This window comes from Rhipicephalus microplus, chromosome X (assembly GCF_043290135.1).
Source record: "Rhipicephalus microplus isolate Deutch F79 chromosome X, USDA_Rmic, whole genome shotgun sequence".
Classification (NCBI taxonomy): domain Eukaryota; kingdom Metazoa; phylum Arthropoda; class Arachnida; order Ixodida; family Ixodidae; genus Rhipicephalus; species Rhipicephalus microplus.
This window is the reverse complement of record NC_134710.1, coordinates 329,077,998-329,098,676: the sequence shown is the minus strand read 5'-3', so window position 1 is coordinate 329,098,676 and position 20,679 is coordinate 329,077,998. Positions and strand designations below refer to the sequence as shown.

The 20,679-nt window shown below is 42.9% G+C and overlaps 1 protein-coding gene across 1 annotated transcript; it reads left to right on the top strand.

Annotated features, from left to right (window-relative positions):
• Nucleotides 1–5,502: 5,502 nt before the first annotated feature.
• Nucleotides 5,503–20,679, top strand: LOC142776273 (sterile alpha motif domain-containing protein 3-like). Its single transcript, XM_075879630.1, has 9 exons — nucleotides 5,503–13,909; nucleotides 16,689–16,798; nucleotides 16,876–17,106; nucleotides 17,174–17,258; nucleotides 17,976–18,122; nucleotides 19,536–19,760; nucleotides 19,892–20,066; nucleotides 20,201–20,274; nucleotides 20,361–20,679. Exons 1-9 carry the CDS (start codon nucleotides 13,766–13,768, stop codon nucleotides 20,628–20,630), a joined length of 1,461 nt encoding a protein of 486 aa, XP_075735745.1. The 5' UTR covers nucleotides 5,503–13,765; the 3' UTR covers nucleotides 20,631–20,679.

The following is a 20,679-nucleotide window of genomic DNA, read 5'->3' as shown; positions in this document are numbered from 1 at the left end:
GCACGCCCGAATATACATCATCCCACCGCGGTGGTATAGTGGCTTAGGTACTCGGCTGCTGACCCGCAGGTTGTGGGATCGTATCCCGTCTGCGGCGGCTGCATTTTCGATGGAGGCGGAAATGTTGTAGGCCCGTGTGCTCAGATTTGGGCGCACGTTAAAGAACCCCAGGTGGTCAAAATTTCCGGAGCCCTCCACTACGGCATCTCTCATAATCATATGGCAGTTTTGAGACGTTAAACTTCACAAATAAATCGAATCAACGAACATACATAAATTATCGTAGAACCCCCCCCCCCCCCGCCTACTCCTAACGAAATTTTCGGCTACGCCCCGGCGAGAAACCAAGAAAATTTTCATGGAATAACTGAACTGCGCTCATCACTGCGATGAGATAATTCAAACATGCTGGAAGAACAGAATTGTGTATTATGTATTTCTTTTTTTTTTTCCGCATTCTTCAAAAACCTGGCAAGATTTGCAATACGCTGGGAAACTACAAAGCCCACCACGTACATATGCGATGGCGTGGCCCGTCGGATGAGTAGGCCGATCCGTGTAATAGTGCGAAACTTCTCTTTTATATTGCTAGTGAGATGACCTGAGATTGTGCGCTACACCAGAAACACCAATAAACTATGTATGGAGAGGTTCGCTTCATTAGTGTAATTGAAATGACCACGGAGTTAAGTTTGGTAAAGTGTGATGTTAGTTATGTGCCCGTTCAACGAGAGAAGTGTGCTTGTCCGTTTATCCCTTTGTCACCGCCGACGAATTGCCGTAAAAAAATTAAATACTTGAGTTTTCTTGGCCATGTTGAGTTTCGAACCATGAATGTCACGCTCTGTACATGCGAGTGCCTTGTTCGGTCAAACACCAGAACTTGCAGAGCGCGAACTTCGTCTGAACCATATGGATGTACTGCACCGGCAATTAAGAAATGTTAAAGGCATTATTTCGCGGTGGCAGGCTGAAACCAGTCTTGGGGAACATGCAAAACTGAATTGAGTCTTGCACGCAGTCTTTAAAGCTTATAGCTTCATCGAACGGGGCGTATTCGAGCAAATATGAAGAAGAAAATAAGGAGGGGGATAAAAAACAAAAACAAAAATAAACAGGTGTGGCTATGTGGTAGAGTACCCGACTGCCACGCAGAAGGTCTATAGACTTTTTCACTGTTTACAAACACCAGCCCTTGATGGCATCCGGTTTTGTACATCGATGTGCATCGGTGGGAAAGAAGAGCTTTAGAAAATGGCCTGCTGATTTTCTACGCTTTCCTTTTCCAATTGCACCAAATATATTCAAATAAATGTTCTTTTGAGCTAGATAAAAATAATATAAGATTCTCTTGAACTGTACGCACGTTCCTTTTACCTGAAAAACTAAAGAGAGACTTTCCTGATTGAAAGAAACTTGAACACGTGCTTTTAGTTCAACGTTAGGAGCTGATAAGTGAGGTGACCGGAAGTTCTTTAGGGTACAACGCTCGCAGTCTTGAAACCGTCTGTAGTTTGCAATCCCGTTCGAACATTTTTTTTTTTTACCCTCTCGTTGTGCTCAAAGAGGTTACGGCTACCGGTGGCAGCAGTGGACAACTACGCCAATAAAATAGGCTGTTGTTACGATCTCATAACACCTTTCGCTATAAAAGTGGCTGAGCCGGATAGCTTGTTTTCCACATCATTTTGTACGCTTTACACATGTCTTTATTCAGCCGCCTATGTGTCGGCGCTATCGTAGTCGTCTCCTTTGCTTAGTTAATAGCGAAGTTTGCACATGTGGGTATGACTTCATGATGAACATGATTGATAGATCATGATTTGAGTAACATGGGAGGCCTATCGCACACCTCATGAAAACCATTCCCAAAATCCAGTGCACATGCCCGCATACGAGGGGCCGTGGTATGCGCGTATGCGCAGCAGATGGTTCACAGTCAACATCAATCCAGGACAGCGAAAATGGACGTAGGGATCTCTCTAGTATGCTTTGCGTGGATTAAATGAGCGAATGGCATACTAGTTGTTGTATTTAACAATTTCACTGTAGCATACAAATGCTTGCACATGTACTCCAATGAATCAACACGCTGTAGCCTAGCGATGCTCATACTCGCAGCAATACGCCAATGATCGACCGCAGCTTACACTTCATCCTGAAGTGTAAGTGGTGCCCCCTGCCCTCAAAACTTCCATGCATGTGTAAAAGTTTGAGATGTAAAACGATGAAGAACGTAAAACAACTTGTCAGAACTTGCTCGTTACGGTGAAGGAAGGTCTTATCACACGAAATTTGACCGTTGGCATCCGGTGGCTTTAGAGTCAACACAAGTGTTGCAAAAAAAGCGTCATCACGTGATTACGTCACCATGACGTCGCAAGCCGCCGAAAAGTGCAACGTCATCATGACGTCATCAGTCATACATAGTCACTGTTACGTCACATTACGTGAGATCAGACGACATCGTCGCTCGCTCAGAGATGGTCCCATCAAGGAGGCAGTGCAAACCAAGTGAGGTACTAGAAAGCTTGCAGTGCCTCCCCTCCCATCCTGAACGCAGTGTTATCTCAGAGAGGGGCGAGACACGATCAATACAATGAGTGAGAAGAAGAAGAAGAAGAAGAAGAAGAAGAAGAAGAAGAAGAAGAAGAAGAAGAAGAAGAAGAAGAAGAAGAAGAAGAAGAAGAAGAAGAAGAAGAAGAAGCAGAAGAAGAAGAAGAAGAAGAAGATGATGATGATGATGATGATGATGATGATGATGATGATGATGATGATGATGATGATGATGATGATGATGATGATGATGATGATGATCGGGTTGTGCCTATTGAAAGGGCACACTACGCTGTCTTGTCCAATCCACCAGAGTGGGTATGTGCCATAATAGAACATAATAGAAAGGAAACAAACAAACGAACAGAGTCATCTAGGTGTATGCATTGCGAATTTTTCTTTCTGTATAGTTCGACGTCCCCATCCTCGATCTAACACACGAGCGTGTTCGAGACGGAAGCTTGAATGGGGACGCGTGCTCAGAGAGCCCTCTTTCCCCCCGTTAACCACAATAGGGTATACGCAATAGAGTATGCAAGCGGAGCTGTTTTCTGCGAAAGGATTCTGTTCTGCACGAGTGCGAAGATTTCTTAACGGTCTATTGAGATAAAATATGGTGTGAGTTAATTGCATCCACTCTCAAGCACAGCAGGTAACGCGTCATATCACCGCTCACCAAGCCAAATGAACTGTGCAGTTGATATAATTAGCAGTGTCATGGTGTCCTAATTGGGCTACGTACGCTGTCTGTATGTATAGACGCGATTAATAAGCGCGCACTTATGCTAGCCACTGTATCATTCATTTTACCCCACACCCATTTATGTTACCTTTGAGTGCCCGAAAACACTGCCTCGATTCATACGCAACACAGGCCTTGAAGCAGAAATACACGCATACACAAACATCACAAGTTATTATTTAAAAGCAAGTCCCTGTTGCGAAGCAATAATAATAATAATAATAATAATAATAATAATAATAATAATAATAATAATAATAATAATAATAATTGCGGGTACCAAACGGAACCTGAGCCCCACCACGGTGGTCTAGTGGTTAAGGTACTCGGCTGCTGATCCGCAGGTCACGGGATCGAATCCCGGCTGCGACGGCTGCATTTCCGATGGAGGCGGAAATGTTGTAGGCCCGTGTGCTCAGATTTGGGTGCACGTTAAAGAACCCCAGGTGGTCAAAATTTCCGGAGCTCTCCATTACGGCGTCTCTCATATCATATGGTGGTTTTAGGATGCTAAACCCCACATATCAATGAATCATTTTTCTGAATTTGATAACGCAAAAAAAAACGGCAATCGAGAACTCAATCAAACGGAACCCGAATAAAATCAATCAAACGGAACCCGAATAAAACATCACCAAAAGTGCATAAATACTCTGTATACATTTAAACAACGCTTTTTTAATAACCATTAGTGCGGAAACACGATTATTATTGCAGCATCCGCATTATAGGAAACTTTCTTCCATCGTGCTATGCACGGTGAAACAAGCTTCATTAAAAGCAAAAATCAATTGCTAAAAGCCAGAATTCGTCACAGTCGTGCATTATCAGAATGACGCTGCAAAAGGGAGTCCTGTGAGACAGATAACGCAGTATATTCTCATACTTTTTTTTGGTACAGCTTGCCTGATGGCGTGCGTAAACAAAAGCGTGGTGCATGCTTCGCATACCGTCGATTCTCAGGTACGTTGGATCTGCCGAATTTTTAAAAATCTTTCTATATGTATCTGAAACACTCGGAAGTGAAATCGGTCGCAAGATCCTTAAACATTTATTCTTCGTACAAGAGCCGTTAGCCATTTACCATCTCGTTTTTCCATGTCCGACGCCTCGATCGGCTGACGCTCATGGGCATCGATGTGCAGAAAAGGGCTTTACTTGTACCCATCAAACCACAACAGCACTTGTCCTCAACCAAGCTTCACCAGTACCCCCCCGTCTCCCAGTCGCGATACAACGCGGTTTTGCTGATGCCTATCCTATGCTGGCACTTGCTGTTATGAATAGTTCATGTGCAAGAATTTTTTTTCTATAATTATGGGCACAGACACAAAAGAGAGAGAGAGAGAGCAAAAACAGTCTTACGCTAAAGCACAAGAGTTGAAGCTTCGGCTAGTTGGTACACTCTTAAAAAAAAGTTAGTAAAAAGGTAGTAACTGCAAGCGAACAGGTAGTAACGACAACGGTTACTACCTTTCCTGAACCGTTCCTAGCTTCTTCCTACCTATTTACTACTTACATTAGTAAACAGTTGCAACCTAACTGCAATAGGGTAGCAACTGCAGCTGTTACTACCTCTCTTGAATTTTTACTACCTCTTTGCTACCTATTTACTACATACATTAGTAAGCAGTTACTAGCTGCATGCAAAGAAGTATAGTAGCTGCAACGTTTACTACCTCACTTGAGGTATTACTAACTTTTTCGTATTCTTGTTAGTAAAGAGTTGAAATGTTGAGTAGTTGAAGGTATTGAAATACAAATTCTATACTTGATCACGGTCTCTCTCTTCACCAAGCCCAGGGGTGGTTCATGACCCTTATATATATATATATATATATATATATATATATATATATATATATATATATATATATTATTCGAAGGTCGTTATTCGAAGGTCGCAGGTTCGGTCCCTGCCCACGGCAAAGTTATTTTTTCACCCACTTTTCTTTCTTCACGTTTACATTACAATTTGGTCTAATACCTTTCCCTATACTTTCCTCTTGGCATTATTGTCTGTTAGATCTCATTATTATTGTGTCAAAACACGCAAACACGAGCCCTTAATTATACACTTCTTTCCCTTATATATATATATATATATATATATATATATATATATATATATATATATATATATATATATATATATATATATATATATATATATATATATATATATATATATATATATAGGCACCATGTGTAAAAAACAGAAAATATTCTATAGGTGTAAATTTTCACAGCTGTACATTTGCATAACTCTAAGCTAACAGGCCCTAAGCCGTAACTTTGTGGCTGCCCATTGTGTTTCATGTTGATTAACCGAAATTGTTCGCTGAATGATAATATTTCGGTTGCAGTTGAAGGTAGCAATTTCACATTAACAGCAGATGTGCGCATCAGATAGTCCAAAGTAACAATCATATCAATTATCCGCTCCGGATACTACTAAATAAACAGAGCAATATGTAACAAAGTAACCATGCACAATGCGTTTCACTATAAATGTGGTGGATATCATTTAATTTGTTATCACACAAAGTGCCATGCGCTCTGCAGCAATACAGTGGGAAGAGACCAATAACACTGATAAAAGAAAAAGAATGTAACAAGCTTTGGTTAGAAAACAGTAGATGAAAGGGTGCATCAGGTACAGTAAAAGATAAATACAGTAAAGACAGCACACTAGAAACCATACACTAAAAGAGAGATGTAACATAAAATCATACGTCATCTTCAGTTGCGTAGCCAGGGAGGACATTTCCAAATACACAAACTCCAGAGCAAAAATATATGAAGTATGACTGAAACCCCTCTCCTAAAAAAACATTGGCTACGCTACTAGTAGTTTAGATTCAGCCCGTGACAAAAAGCTGTCTAAGATGACAATTTGGACATCATTCAACAATCATAATTTCAGGCCGTAGCATCAGCTCAGCACCAAAATATAGGTCAAGAACTTGAGGTGATGGAAGATTGAAGGGCTGTACAAGTTTTTGCTCGTCTGTATTGTCGACAACATACGACCAGCGGTGACGATCGAATCTGACTGTCATGAGCACATCTACAAGCAGGAAAAGGCTTCCGCAGTAAATATACAGCCTTCTTATTTGGCCAAAAAGTGGCAGCTGTTGCTTCTCTAGGATGACTACATCGAACTTTTTGAAAACCAAGTTTTCCACCTCGGCAGAACCAACTTCCCACACTGGAATGCCAGGAGAGACAACTTTGCGCATGTATGAGCACAAGTCTTCTAGCTTCAGCTGCCTGGATCTTTTAGTCTGTATGCCACGGTCCACTTCTAAGTTGGAAAATTCGAAACTCTGCAGCAACTGGTGTCTTTCTGCGATAGACTTGCATATATTTCGAAAGTTTTGGTTGCGCTGTGCAATAGTTTTCATGTACTGGTGTTTGGCTTCATATCGCATGCACCAGTATTGCTTTAGTGGACCAAGTTCACTGATGAGCCGAGGGTAATGAATCAAGAAATGCAGTTTGGGTATTATTGCACCAGGGTAGAGAGCAGCAAATGAAGATAAAAAAAATCGTATTTCATCTTGCAGATATGCCAAATGGTCGTGAGGAATCTTGTCGGCAAATGTTATATCTGCAATGCTTCTCAGAAGTAGGTACACTTCCCAGTGCTCATTTTGTTTAGGAACAATATCTGCAAACATAAGAGAAAAAAATCTGAATAGGCACCACTTTTGAGAAGCTGTTCCCTTGTATGCACTTTGCCCATTAAGAAAGGATTTCACGACTTCTTCCGGTTTGTTCTTTTTGTCGTGAGCACCAAAAACGAATGTGCGGATACGATCAAGGTCTGAGTGCCTAATTACTCCAGAACGAAGCAGGCCTTGCAAAATGTGCCTTAATACATGTGGAATGGCTCCCTCCAGCACATCGTGCATCAAGTCCGGAGGCAGTTGCACTGTCACATCAAAATAGGCAACATCTGTGAGTGGAGATTCATCTTTAACGCCGTACAGTGCTGTGCCTAGCTGCCTATTTATTTTAGCACTTGCAACGTGGTTTTGGTGCAAGGGCAGATTTCGAACCTGAACATCACTCTCGTGAAAGGCAGTGTTGAACGCCGAGTTTGGTGAAGTACAAAATCTGCATGGACGACCACGGCTGAAAGAACACGTGAATCCGCCAAGTCGATTCATTGAAAGGTTATCACCGGAAAAGGCAACAAGAATCGCTCTCACCTTTACCGCAACAGAGTTCTTCCACAGAGTGAAACCAGTCATCCATAAAGCTGATACGTCATCTACAACTGGCTTCAAAATAACATTGATTCCGTGCTTGATGACAAGTCTATATGGTGCAACTAAAACTACATGGATAGAGCTGAGCTGTGATCTGTATTTGGCATGGATGTTTACCACGCTGAAATACACGACAAGGATTTTGTGAACACCCCGCTTTGACCCCAGCGGATTCACTATCTCCACTTCGTCGCTGTACAACACAAAAAAAAGCGTATACTGCGCGCCATCCTCGAGTAGTGCATGCAACTTTTCTTTGTATATGCAGCCATCCCTAAAATTATGCAGCGTTGGTGAAGGCGCTCCTGTTGAGAAATCTAGCTCTATGTGGTCGCGGAAGTTCTCAGAGGACATAAGATTTCGCATGACACCACTTATAGGAACAAACTGAAAAGTCTCACCAGCACCAAGATCACGCACTTCAGGCTTTACGTATGGCAGGTGACGCTTGGCGAATTGCTCTCGCTTATATTTACTACTTGCTGCTTGAAAAATATCCTCTAAGAATTCACCAGCGAGTAACTTGCGCAGTTCGATTCCTGCCGACTCCATCGCGATGTTATTTTCAATGACAGAAGCGAATGTCCGAATTATGTCGAGAAAGGTAATCTTGAAGTCATTGAAAACACTTTCTGCCGTAGAGTGCGGTAGCTTGTGCACTTCTGCAACACGAAAAAAAAGTAAGCACAGCTGTTTTTTTATTTTCAGCACGAAGTCGTTGATTGTGGTCACTCGAGCAGTGGGAACAGAGACCGCATCGCATTCCGTGTTGATCATGTTCGACGAGCAACCAGATGAAAACATTTCACTGTGATCACCCACTGTGTCGTGCGCAGCGCAGCTTGTTGTGGCACGCACCGGTGGTTCTTCGAGGACTGTTGGTTCAACACCGGCTTCCTCTGCGTCATCCATGTCCATATATCGTCTGTGCACACGGTAAATGTGCCTTCGATAAGATTCGAACTCACTGTAGGTTTTCGCACACCCATCCACACCGCACATGATAGAAAATCTATTGTCGTGGCGATGGTCTCTTATGTGCCAGACGACTTTGCAGAGCTTCGTGGACGAGAACGCACATCTTGGGCATGAGTGTAACATGTTCACTCGCGGCAGTATTTGCGTACAGCCGCTGGGCGGTATTCTGGACTAAGTACGCCGACGGCTCACCATGATTACAGGTAGCTACATGGCAGACGTAACTGCAGTTCTATCCGTAGTTTTCACCAGCCGAACTGGGCCAGCATGGCTTACCATTTAGGACCAAAAAGTTGACAAGACGGCGGAGGGCGAAAAACATGAACCGGCAACACGTGGAAGCTCCGCATTCTTTGAGGGTTTTTGCACGGCCGGGCTAGACTGCACCTGGAAGGCGGGCGTCGTGGAGGAAGGGGGGGGGGGGGTGGGTGGCAAGGGTGAGATATTTTCACTGACAATAAGGATAAGGAGTAGTTGCCTTTACACGGGAATTCATGTGCCGTCTTAGCTGCGGGTAGCGAGAGGGTACACATTCCTACACGTGTCTAGCAGCGCCGTGAATATTGGTCGATGCAGAAACGGTTTCTTTCAAAATCAAGTTCAAGATCTAGTGAAGGATTCGACGAAACACCGTCTGGCGAGGGGCATACGTGTCTTGCAAATAAACAAACACTCGCCAAATTTGCAACGATATACGTTGCAATTAGCGAGCGTTTGTTTATTTGCAAAACAAGTTCAAGATTTGAAAAAGCCACGCTAAACTGGACGGACATGCTTTTCGTGGAAGTACACTGTGCAGGTGGATTTCTTGGACCTGCCCTTCATCGTGCCCGAAATACAGGCTGCCCGTAGGGAAAGCGCATGGGTTGGTTTACTTCATGCCACGCACGTGCTTATTGTGACATTTCATTCGTAGGGCAAGTATTGAACTTCCTGAGAAGCTACGGCAACATAAGAGCGATGTCCCCAAGTTCCAGTGACAAAGAGTACGTTCGCGGACCACGGCATCTATTTTCACAATGCCGGCGTCGTCGAACAAGATGCAGCTTATTTAAACAGGTTTTCGCGAAATCCTGGCCTATCCAAGACAGTCAGTCAGTCAACAAACTTTTTACACATTCCCCTGAGGAGCTGACGTCTTTCAAGACGGCTGGTCGGCTGCGGGCGGCACCCACGTCGGTACAGGAAGGGCATGCCCCTTTCGCAAGGAGACAGCCAGTAACTTCAACCGGCTTAAGGTGCGCTGCTAATCGAGTGCGCTCAATATAATTTCGCTCATCATGAAGAATAGGCACGACCCCACGGCAGGAAGAAAAAGTACGCGAATCGTGGAATTTTTTCTTGCAGCTAAAAAAAAAGAAGAAAAGAAGTGGATATTTCAAGGGCTAGTTTTTCTTTGTTAGTCTTGATATTGCACCTAAGAACAACAAAACAAAACATTTGTTTACTCCTTACTTTGATTGGCGTCCCTCTGTTTCAAGTAAAGTCCATTAATTAAAGGACTGCACAGCAAGCATAACCGCAATTAGTCTCCTAACCATGGTTATAGAAATTAAACGGGTGATTCCACGGGAGATAAGGTAATAAACCGAACTGAAGTGAGATCGACAGGAATCTGAAAAGGATGTATCACATTTGATTGAGTATTTCATATTTTATGTATATAGCACCAAGCAGCCCGAAAAGGAACCCAGTTTTCTTTTAAACTGCATAATTTATGGGATCAAAAATATGGAACATATTCAATGCGGGGGACCAATTTCATCACCCGTCGTTCTCGACAGGTGATGAGGGTGTTATAAGCAAACATTACCGTTGAATTTTTTGTGTGAAATGTATGCGACAGAAACAGTAAAGTAACATTTATGAAACGTACTTGTAAAGCGAAGGAAACTATTTTTGAAAAATTTCTGAATATGCAACACTAAGTATAAATTGTTGTTGGGCGATTTGATTTAACGTCAGTAGGGTACATAATACCGCAAACTTGGAAAAAACACAGATTCTAGTAAATAAGTAGGAGGGAGCAGAAAGGTCGTGCGATAAACTTCTTTGTTTATTTGAAAGAACAGGCCACCAGATTACAAATCTCTGCGAATGCGTGCGTCAAAATCGGTAAACACTGGTCACATTCGCGTGTCAGAAAGCTGCAGCTCGTTTTGGTAAAGTAAAATAGTCGTATCAATAATGTAAGCTGTGCCTCTTTTCTTAATGTCAAACGCCCCCAATAGCTCGCACTAATGTTTCGTTGCTTCTGCCTATTATCTTGACCTCGCGAAGCCGAGGATCACATCTGCAGGCTATACCATGCGCAGGTAAATACGCATTTCTTTTATTCTTTAGAGATAAAGGATGCTCCCGAGTCGGTCGTTGAGACAGCGTCCTGTTTGGCCTACGTACGTATTCCCACACGACAGCGGTATTTATGCAACCGTCACGCATTTCACATAAGGTATGGTGTGCTTCTTCAGGCATCCAGGCATTTCTGTCAACGTGGCTGACCCACGGACACCGTCCAGCCAACTTGTGTGGTGCCGAGATTACGCCCACGTACCATGCTTATTCCAGCTCACAATCATCAAAAGGTAGCAAAGGTTTGCTTTTGCGTCCACGTCTGGTGATGATGTAAAAATTTGAACGACTCTCGAGTGCAACGATCCCGGCGGCGATACCAAATGTTTGTTTTGTCGAGAAGTGGGTGACACGTGTTATTGGTACCTACTTTACACAGTGTTTAGACTTGAGTGAATAGCCGTTTGTAGAAGAATTATTAAGATGCTCGCTTAGCCGAATGTTTACACACCGACACCAACTCGAACAATCAGCCATTTTTACACACCAACCCGGTTGCCCCACGTACACCCACCTCAGTTGTCTATTGGCACAATGGTCACAGTAACTTAGAGTGGTCTAGAGTGGCTATAGACCACTCTGGGCTCCGTGTTTCGGAGCACAAACCGAGATCTCAACCAAAAAGTGTCACTTTTTTTGGTCTAGTGAAATATGCCGATGGAATATGCATGCCGATTCGACGCTGCAGTGTACTGGTTTAATATGGCAGACAGTGTGCCATCTTAAGAAGCGGAGGTTGGGAATACTTTCTAAGAAGAATAATAAAACATTAATTGGACAACTGCAGATCGAGAAGACATACGCGCCCGATATGTTTGAACTCTTTAGTGTGATTCAGCGGTCCTCTGGATACCATTCAATTGTACGATATGCCGGGGCCATCCTGATTAAATGCGTCGCAGTGGTCTAGCTAAACTATATATGGTCATATCTCCGACGAGCTTTGTAAAGGCAGCCACCCGCCCCATTATTCTGTCAACTAACATGATTTTAATTAGAACTAACAGACAATGACTCCAAGAAATATATAGAGGGTGTTATTAGAAGTAATTGCAATGTACATGTAAAGAAAGAAAATGGCATGGAAAGATAGCAGTCCGCTGGTAGGGACCAAACCTGTGACCTTCGAATAACGCATGCGATGCTCCAGAGCAGGGGTTCGCAACCTGCGGCCCGCGAGGCACTACTATATATGTGGCCCCGGCAGGACGTCCACCCCCCCCTCTCCTTCTAACCTTATTTCTTCGTATACTTAAAGGACCAGGCAGTTTTGGCCTAAAATGCAATTTTTTTAGTAACCAATGTTTAATTGGAACCTCATGACGCGTGCTTAAAATAAACATGATTTTACAGTTTTTTTACATTATCCCTTTGCTCGCAAAGCCCCCCCCCCCCCTTCCATTTGGCCCGTCGCTGTGCCAACTTCTGCTCTAGAGCATCGCACGTGTCGAAGGTTCGGTCCCTGACTGCGGTAAGTTACCTTTTCGTCCACTTTTATTTCGTCAAACTTACATTGCAATAACTACGAATAACATTCCCTATACTATCTCTGGCATCATTGTCTGTTAGTCCTCATTAATATTCTGTCGAACAAAGAAAAACGAGCCGTTCAGTTTTCACTTCTTTCCTTCAGCCAATGTATGTATATCTTTCCTAACAGAACAACAAGACCTTGAAGCAACAAAAAAAATTTCTCACACAGGTTTTGATAGTGAATATTACCTACATGCAACACAATCACTCCATTAGAGTCTCTCTCGGAGTGAGACCGTGCGGAAGTGACATAATATCGCTTGTAGAATAAATGATGTTGACACCGGTGATTGTTTTGTCACGAACTCAATGGCCACGATAAATGAAATCTTAGCACTTCATTCACGTGCTCGGAGAACATATTCAAGTTCTCATCGAATGGCCGAGAGATAACAGAATTCTTTGCCTACATTATGCTTGAAGCAGTTTGTTTTTACGAGTGGCCTTGAAAACTGTGTCTCACACCTTTCAAAACAACACGTGGGGAGCTGCATCACACTATCTGAAATAACACAACCGCTGCTTAATTAGTATTGAGCGAAGTGGTAGCTGCACATGACTTCTGTCGTCGTAAATTCACGTTAAAACGGACGTGGCATCTGCCTACACGAGCGAGTCATGCAGCAGAGAATTAATATAAATTAATTAATTTGTGCGCTCGATGCACACAAATTGAATTGAGTTAGCTTCTTTGTGGTGGTCTTACTTATTTGTACCAATGTCCATCTGGTTAAGCGCATAATTGTAAGCTATATAAACATGGAAGGTGGTGGCGCGTTACAGTGTCGAACGTTAGGGGGGGGGGGGGGGCAGTGGTTTTCAGAATCGGAAAAGAAAGGAAAAGTGAACCCCGCAAATATTTGCCGCCAACTGCGACACCTGAGCAGTGGTTCACTGGGGAAGGGGGATAATAGACTAGAGTGGAGAGATGAAATGGGAATAAGAAAGCGAGAGAAGAGACCAGGAAAAAAAAAGGGGGGGGAGAACTTGTTCTCTTTTCATGCCCTTCTACTCACTCGCTGTCCCCAACTGGACCGGCATAATGAATAAAATGTTCTTTATTACCTTCGCATGCCAGCTACAGGTTTCAGACAGGACAAATTTCCGCTGCACAGAGCCAAATGGTCTTCAAGATTCAAAATTTTAACAACAGACAGCGTCGTTGTGATAGTTACCTTCAGGAGGCGCTGATTACTGAAACGCGGCAGGGGGCGCACACATCGACGGAAGCTGAGCCAGGCTAGGGTGGCTAGCCAGGCAAAGAGCAGGTTGTCGCAGTGTGAACGTGTCAGCAGCTTTCCTCCCGCGCCCACGTGCTTGTGTATTCATGGAGCCGCCGGAATTCCAATATTTGGTGTCATTTCAAGGCCGCAAGAAGATTATTTCTGCTCGTGGACCGACGGAGGCGGACATTTTGGAAGCCTTGAAGACGACAGACTTTGGCCATTCTTTGCAAGCATGCCGGATTGAGGTATGTTGTCTCTATCCTGAAGTGCATCGAATTGCATTGTGACAGTGGCCCAAACAGTACTGATTATATTCCGTTGTTAGCACGTGCTTCAACAGTTTTACCAAGCATGCGCTCGCGCTTTTCGAAGCGTGGGGCTTTTCTTGCCCTGCTCTCTCACTGGAGCTGTCGGCCCGCGAAGCGTGCACGTGGTCTCGGAGTTGCTGATGGGAGATGTAAACCAGGTTTAATCTCCGCTTCGGCGGCGCGCAACCACCCTTTGCTGGCATTCGCAGTGGTTGTGTTGCGATAATGTAATGGTGCGAATCGGCTATCGGGGTGGTTTTAAAAAAAAAGTGAAGAAATAAGTGTGGCCTCGTAACTGTGGCTCACTTCGGAGGTCAACTCAACAACACTGCACCGAGGATGGGGAAGTGGGAATGACAGATGTAGAGGATGAGAGGTGAAAATGGTAAAAAAAAATGCGCACTCGATCTGTCTCTCGGAGGCACGCACGAACTTTCATTAGCGGAAAGTGGGGCAGCGCGCTTGGTCATCCAGTTATCGAGCAGGCAATGCACCAAGACACGGCGTTGGTAAGATGAGTGGCCGTCGCTGAGTTCGTTTCCTGGTGTTCAAATTGAGCGAGATTGTTCACGAATAAAGGCATAGCTAGGATGTTAAGAGGTTAGGTATGTAAGGAGATCAGCAAAAAAAAGTAAGACTTTTGTACCGCACGTAAAACATGAAATCAATAAAATTGGACTACAAGAAAGACTTATTATCAATTTCGAAGGACATGGAATAGGCTAATTTCTGTGGTTACTGCATGTATCTTCCATAGTGAAAATAGCGTGGGTGCAGAAGCTGCTTGTTAGCATCGGCATGCGCAGGGTTCCCCTCTGAAGAGGGGGGCTGGGTGAAGGTTGCACGCCGGGCACGTTCTCTCCCCCCACCCCGAAATTTTTTTTCGCTCTGCCTACACAGAACAAAATGAACGTTTACCTGCCCGGTACCCACTATAGATCAGAAACGTGCCCTCCCCTCTGAAAAAGATATCTGCATACTACCCTGGCTGACTTTGCGCTGCCTTCTGAAACTCAGCACCCCTCTCCCTATTGTGTCAATGAGTGGGGCAAACATGGCGACCCCCTTCTACGTCTTAATTGACAATAGGGTGAGGGGCGGGGGGACCGCCAGCTGTGCTCCCAGGTATGCTCGTCAGAAACTGAAAATTCTCAAAGCTAGCGTAAAGTGTTGTGTGTGTGTGTGTGTGTGTGTGTGTGTGTGTGTGTGTGTGTGTGTGTGTGTGTGTGTGTGTGTGTGTGTGTGTGTGCGTGTGTGTGCGTGCGTGTGTGTGTGCGTGCGTGTGTGTGCGTGCGTGTGTGTGCGCGTGCGTGCGTGTGCGTGTGTGTATGTGTGCGTGCGTGCGTGCGTGCGTGCGTGCGCGCGCAGTCTTGTGTTCTGGATGCTTGTTCACCAATGCTGTACGTTTGCCCCACGGTCGGCATTTCTGTCTCGCAGGTGTCGTTAGGTGTGTTTAATGCTTTGTATTCTTTGATATATTGTGTTGCTTTGTGTAGTGAAATCATCAATAATTATTAGGTGTGTGAGTATTCAAATTACCAATGGAATAGCGACGGATCCTTTATCTCTATTTAGCTATTTCATTGCCGAAATGTGTGCACTCGAAACATTAATGGGCTATCAACACTGTATTTATTAGCGCATGATTTCGCTTCTGCAAAAAACTATGGTGTTGCCAAGCGGTGGTGTTGGATGTTGAAACACAGTTTGAATTTTAGCCATTTTTGTAAAGGTGATAGCTGCCAGGTAAAGCCAGCTACATAGGTCAGAGAAAGTGTTTCCCAGAAACAGTCTGGAAGATAGAAGTGCAGCATAGCGTTCTTGCAGAGTAATATGAGAAGCACGATCATAAGATCGACTTCGACATCGCTTCTGTTCTTGAAACAGAAAGGAATCTATGAAGGAGGCTCTTGTTCAAATGCTGTTACATTCAGAACACACCTGTAAACATGAACCGGTCGTTAGGAACAATTCCCTCTGTATACGTTCACAGCCTCCGATACGCGAGAGAAAGAGAAAGCAGGGGCCATTGTCAAACAAGACGGGGAGATGCTTCCATGACCAATATAGTCATCTCCTTAGGAAAATACCGAATTGGTTCCGAAACGTCGAGATCTCTACGAACTTGGCTAGAGCCATTTCTAATTTCTAAATTGTGATACACTGTAGAAGAAAAGTTTGACGACAGAGATAACAACAGAGCTAAAAAATTTGCTTCAGCTTAGCGCACGCAAGAAATGCAGCCTAATAATTCCTTCAACGTGCGAAAATATAAGGCTCCATGGTCTATTGAATGAAGACTTGTGCCATTAGCGTATACAGTATTTTATAGATAGCAGATACTGTGAGTGTGGTTTTTCGTTGTAGCACAGTGATTATCTTCTGCTAGTACAGCAATCATTAAATGCTTTTGTTTATTTCTAATTGATGTTATGAAACAGTGAAATTTCACAAGTTTAATTGTCACTATTTCACAAATCTGAACTTACTGATACCGAATGTCCAGACGAGTAATTTACAATGCTCTTTACAATACATACATTAAGGGTTTCTCGACAATACACACGGCATCATGATAATAATAAAAAAAAACAGGACAAGTAAAGTGATTCTAGGGTGCTATTGAATATAACATTGGTAGTCTGCTTACTTCAGGTTCTGTGCCTATTGAGGTAACTTTATGGGAATTTGAACATCACATCTGAATCTCTTTCAGGTATACAACGTCCGACATGATGAATTTGTGGACCCACCAGCTGGCCATGTCTTCTCTGAGAAAGATAAAATCAGGCTTGTGTGCAGTGAAAACTTCTTAATGAGCTGCAGGTCAGTACCTAAATTTCAGGTGCCAAGTTTAATATTGCTTTTGGAAAACTGCATCACTTACTAGCCTCTGTTTTCAGCACAACTGACAAAGTGACAGCAGTGCATGAAGGTAGCCTGCCCAAGACCCTTGAAAGTAATGAGCAGTCACCTAGTCAGCAGCTTGCCTGCTGTGAAAATGATTATAGGCTACCACCTGTGCCCTTAGATATTAAGGATGCGATTGAAAGGACACAACCAGGAAAAGTGTCCAGTCACACTAAATCCCGCATTGTAGGGTGGATTGCAAATCATCTCATGACTATAACAGTGTAAGTATAGGCATGTATTTGCATGTGTTTAATTCAGTACAGGTTTTAAAGTTGCTCTTTTTTACAGCTATCCAGGAAGCCTCTACGAAGCAGCTGCAAAATCTCTCGTGTTGGAATATCCAGTGCTAAGGGACACTATTGGCACAGGCTGGGTAAGCACTAAAGCAATGGCATTCCTATAACTTTATTGGGATGTCATACATGTTGGTGAGCTAGACTGCAGGTGCCCTTCAAGTTATTTTGTTCTTGGAGAGCATTCAAGAAGTTTCAACCCCATATTTATTACATTTGAATAATTGCCATGCATGTTCTTAGAGTCGTTTCATCGAACTCTGATAATGGCAGACATTAACTTGAGGGTTTGATAATAATCATCAACTAGGTGCCCATGGCCAATATATTCATATCATGCATTAATAAAGTTAAAAACTGGCCCTGGTTATAAGCTTTAACACCGGTTTAAGAGGATAAATACAGATGTAATGCATCGCTTCTGGGGATTGAATATTACCACTAATGGTATATGTAGTTTCTAATCACAGCTTGAATAGAGGCTCACACAAGCTCAGTTCTGCGACTGAAATGCCACGATCTTCGCCATGCCGCATGGCTCCAGCACATACATAAAATGCAGGAACCGGAGTTTGGAATGAGCAGATAAAGCTAAAATACAACAGATATGCTGATATTACTAGGAACAGCTAAATTTGCCAGGTATTGTCACCTGAATCTGCTTCTGCCCCATAGCAGGTTAAAAGCAGTGTATCAAGGTTCCCAAAGAATCATTTGCTTCAAAAGTGACCATGTTCAAAGAGGACAGTGTCCACTGTGCGGAAATTTGAAATAATAAAAAAAATTGTTGTTTCCAGGACTCATGGAAAGTCTCCTTGAAATACAAATTCGCATATATGAGGAAGTCTCTGTGCACAGTTCCAGCTGTTCAAGCAGCGAGAGCAGCTTACGGAAAACGCAAAGACTTAGAAGAAAGCACCAATACTAAGCGGCACTGCCATGTGGTAAGTGAAACGTCAAATGGACTGGTACATAGAACTCAACTATGAAGTCACTCTTATTTTATGTGTGAGCTACTGAAGTAAAACATTATTCATGTTTTTAACGATATAACCTCTTCATATCAACACATTAAGAAGCCAGGCAAGTTTTCAGGGCCATATTGACAGTTAAAGTATAGTAAATGCAAAATAAGACAAAATAAATTTGGTAAACAAAAAAATCATCTTATCTCCTATGGAGAACAAAACAACAACTTTCACAGTTTTCATGCAAGGCTCTATTATTTGAGTCAAGATGGTAACGCTCTATCAAACTTCTATGTGTCCCTGTATGTTTAAAACTCGGCGTTTCAGCAAGTGCCGCGGGCATGTTGCTCGATTCCTCATTCTTTTCTTCATTTTGTAGCTAGGTTCCCGACTTGGCTGATTCCATGCTCCTTGGTTAGCAAGTAGTAGATTTATTGCTCGGTATCAGCTTGTTATTGACATCATGCATCATTCCAGCTTTAAATATTGTGTTCTACATTTTGCACCATACTTATCACTGAAAGTGACTGACAATCCTTTGATTCAACTATTAAACTCGCATGAGTACTGAAATAAGTGGACAGGTGAAATCAAACTACTGCAGCTCAGTGAGCATGTGATGTGAAAGCTCCAACCAGCGATAATTAATGCCCTTTCAGTGGCCACCATAAACAATGCCCATATGCTATGCTTGGCTTCAATATCTGTCTGTCCTCTACATTAGAAAAGCTCCTTATTGCTCTTTATTTGTTGACTACACCATGTAACTATACATAAACCAATGTTTTTCCAGAAGCTTTTTAGAGGTGAACATTTTTTTTTGGGGGGGAGGCAAGATACATATTAGGTTCGAAATTTCAAGTTTTCAAACTTTCTTTTTATATGAAAGAACAAGCACTACTAACTAATATCTGGTCAAAGTTTTACATATATGACATACATATAAAGGCAACAACTCTTGTATTCTAACACCGACACCGCAGTTGGCAATATTTAAAATCAGTGTTACCTCTTCAGACTCCTTCTGATATAGGTAGGAGGCGTGGTTCACTGGTTTTACACACACATTTGCGATATGCTGGTTCACAAGGTGTAAATTTGGAAGTGGTGAAGTGCCGAGGTGGTCGACATTGGAGAGAATCATTGTGAGAACTTTGATATTAACATAATTTATGACACACTCGCAGAGCAAGATGGTATCAGTACACACTGCTTCAGTTCTCTTACGTAAGTCAACCCTGTAATTGAGTTCTCTACACATGTCCAGTTCAAAAAAATGCCAACATTCTTCAACTGAGCTAGCAAAAAGTTGAGTTTTCATGTCTGCCTATTTCATGTCATTTGTCGTGATCTTTCACTGTGCAGTACCATCTTTTTTTTGCTGATTAGATTGTAGATCTCTCCCAACATGTCGCTTCTCAGCATGATGAGGCTACAATTAATAGCCATATTGACTACATGGTGAAAGAAATCAAGCGGCCTATTCCTGACATGCAAAAACTCGGTGATTCTATGGAGCAGACAAGACCATCTAGACAGAAGTGGATGAAGGAAATGAGGCCATCAACAGCAGATGTGGTGCTGAAATACCCTGCTTTGGCAAAGGCTGAAATGGTGAGCAGAAACAGCTGTGGTTTTGATCCTGCTGCAGAAATGTATGTGAGAGAACTTAACAATGAGTTTTTTTATGTTATCGATAGTTGCAAATTTGTTGGTGATTCGGTACAATTTTTTTGTCGTTCTAGCTTCATGAGGAGTTCATTGCTCTCACTGGCGTTAACTTAGAAAAAAAGGTCCTGGAATTTATAAACCGGTATGGAGACCGGTGTTTTGAGCTTGCGAAGTGTCGTCGTTGCGCGAAGGAAGCTGTGAAAGCAATTGAAGAAGAAGTCGAGGCACTGGATGGTGACGAAAAGAAATGTACGTGTAGAAGCTTGCCAGCTTTTCCAGTTTTCCCAAATTTCCAAACTTTTATAAGTCATTTTCATAGGAGTATTACTGTCAATGCCCTTATATGTGAAAGTTTGATGTGCCTAAAAATATTTCGTCAACAGATCGCTTTGCCGTTGGCATTGTCGAGTTGCTGCCCATGCTCCTAAAGGAGCAGCCGCGATTTCTGCAGGGACCGGTGAGCTTATTTGCTTTACCTTTTTTTATATCAGCTAGTATACTTTTCATCAGTGATGCTGATTTTATGTATTACTCATTTTACAGGACACCTACCCTGCCCTTTCGCTGAAGGGCAAAAATGCCTCTGAAGCTACAAACATAGTTGCGAGCTTTGAAGGGCTTAGTGTAGAGGTGCTTGATGTAATTGCAGGTATGACGGCGCTTATGGAAATATACTGGATATTCGATGTCAAGTACAGTGGCGCCAACAAAAAAACATTCACTCTACTTGAACATTTCTGTGGCTTGCCGACAAGTGCAAAGCAGATGCCGCTAGTCATACGGCAAATATCATCGCTTGAAAAGGCAACTTAAGTTATGCCTACAGACGTGTGTTATCAATAAATGTTTTCATATAAAAATG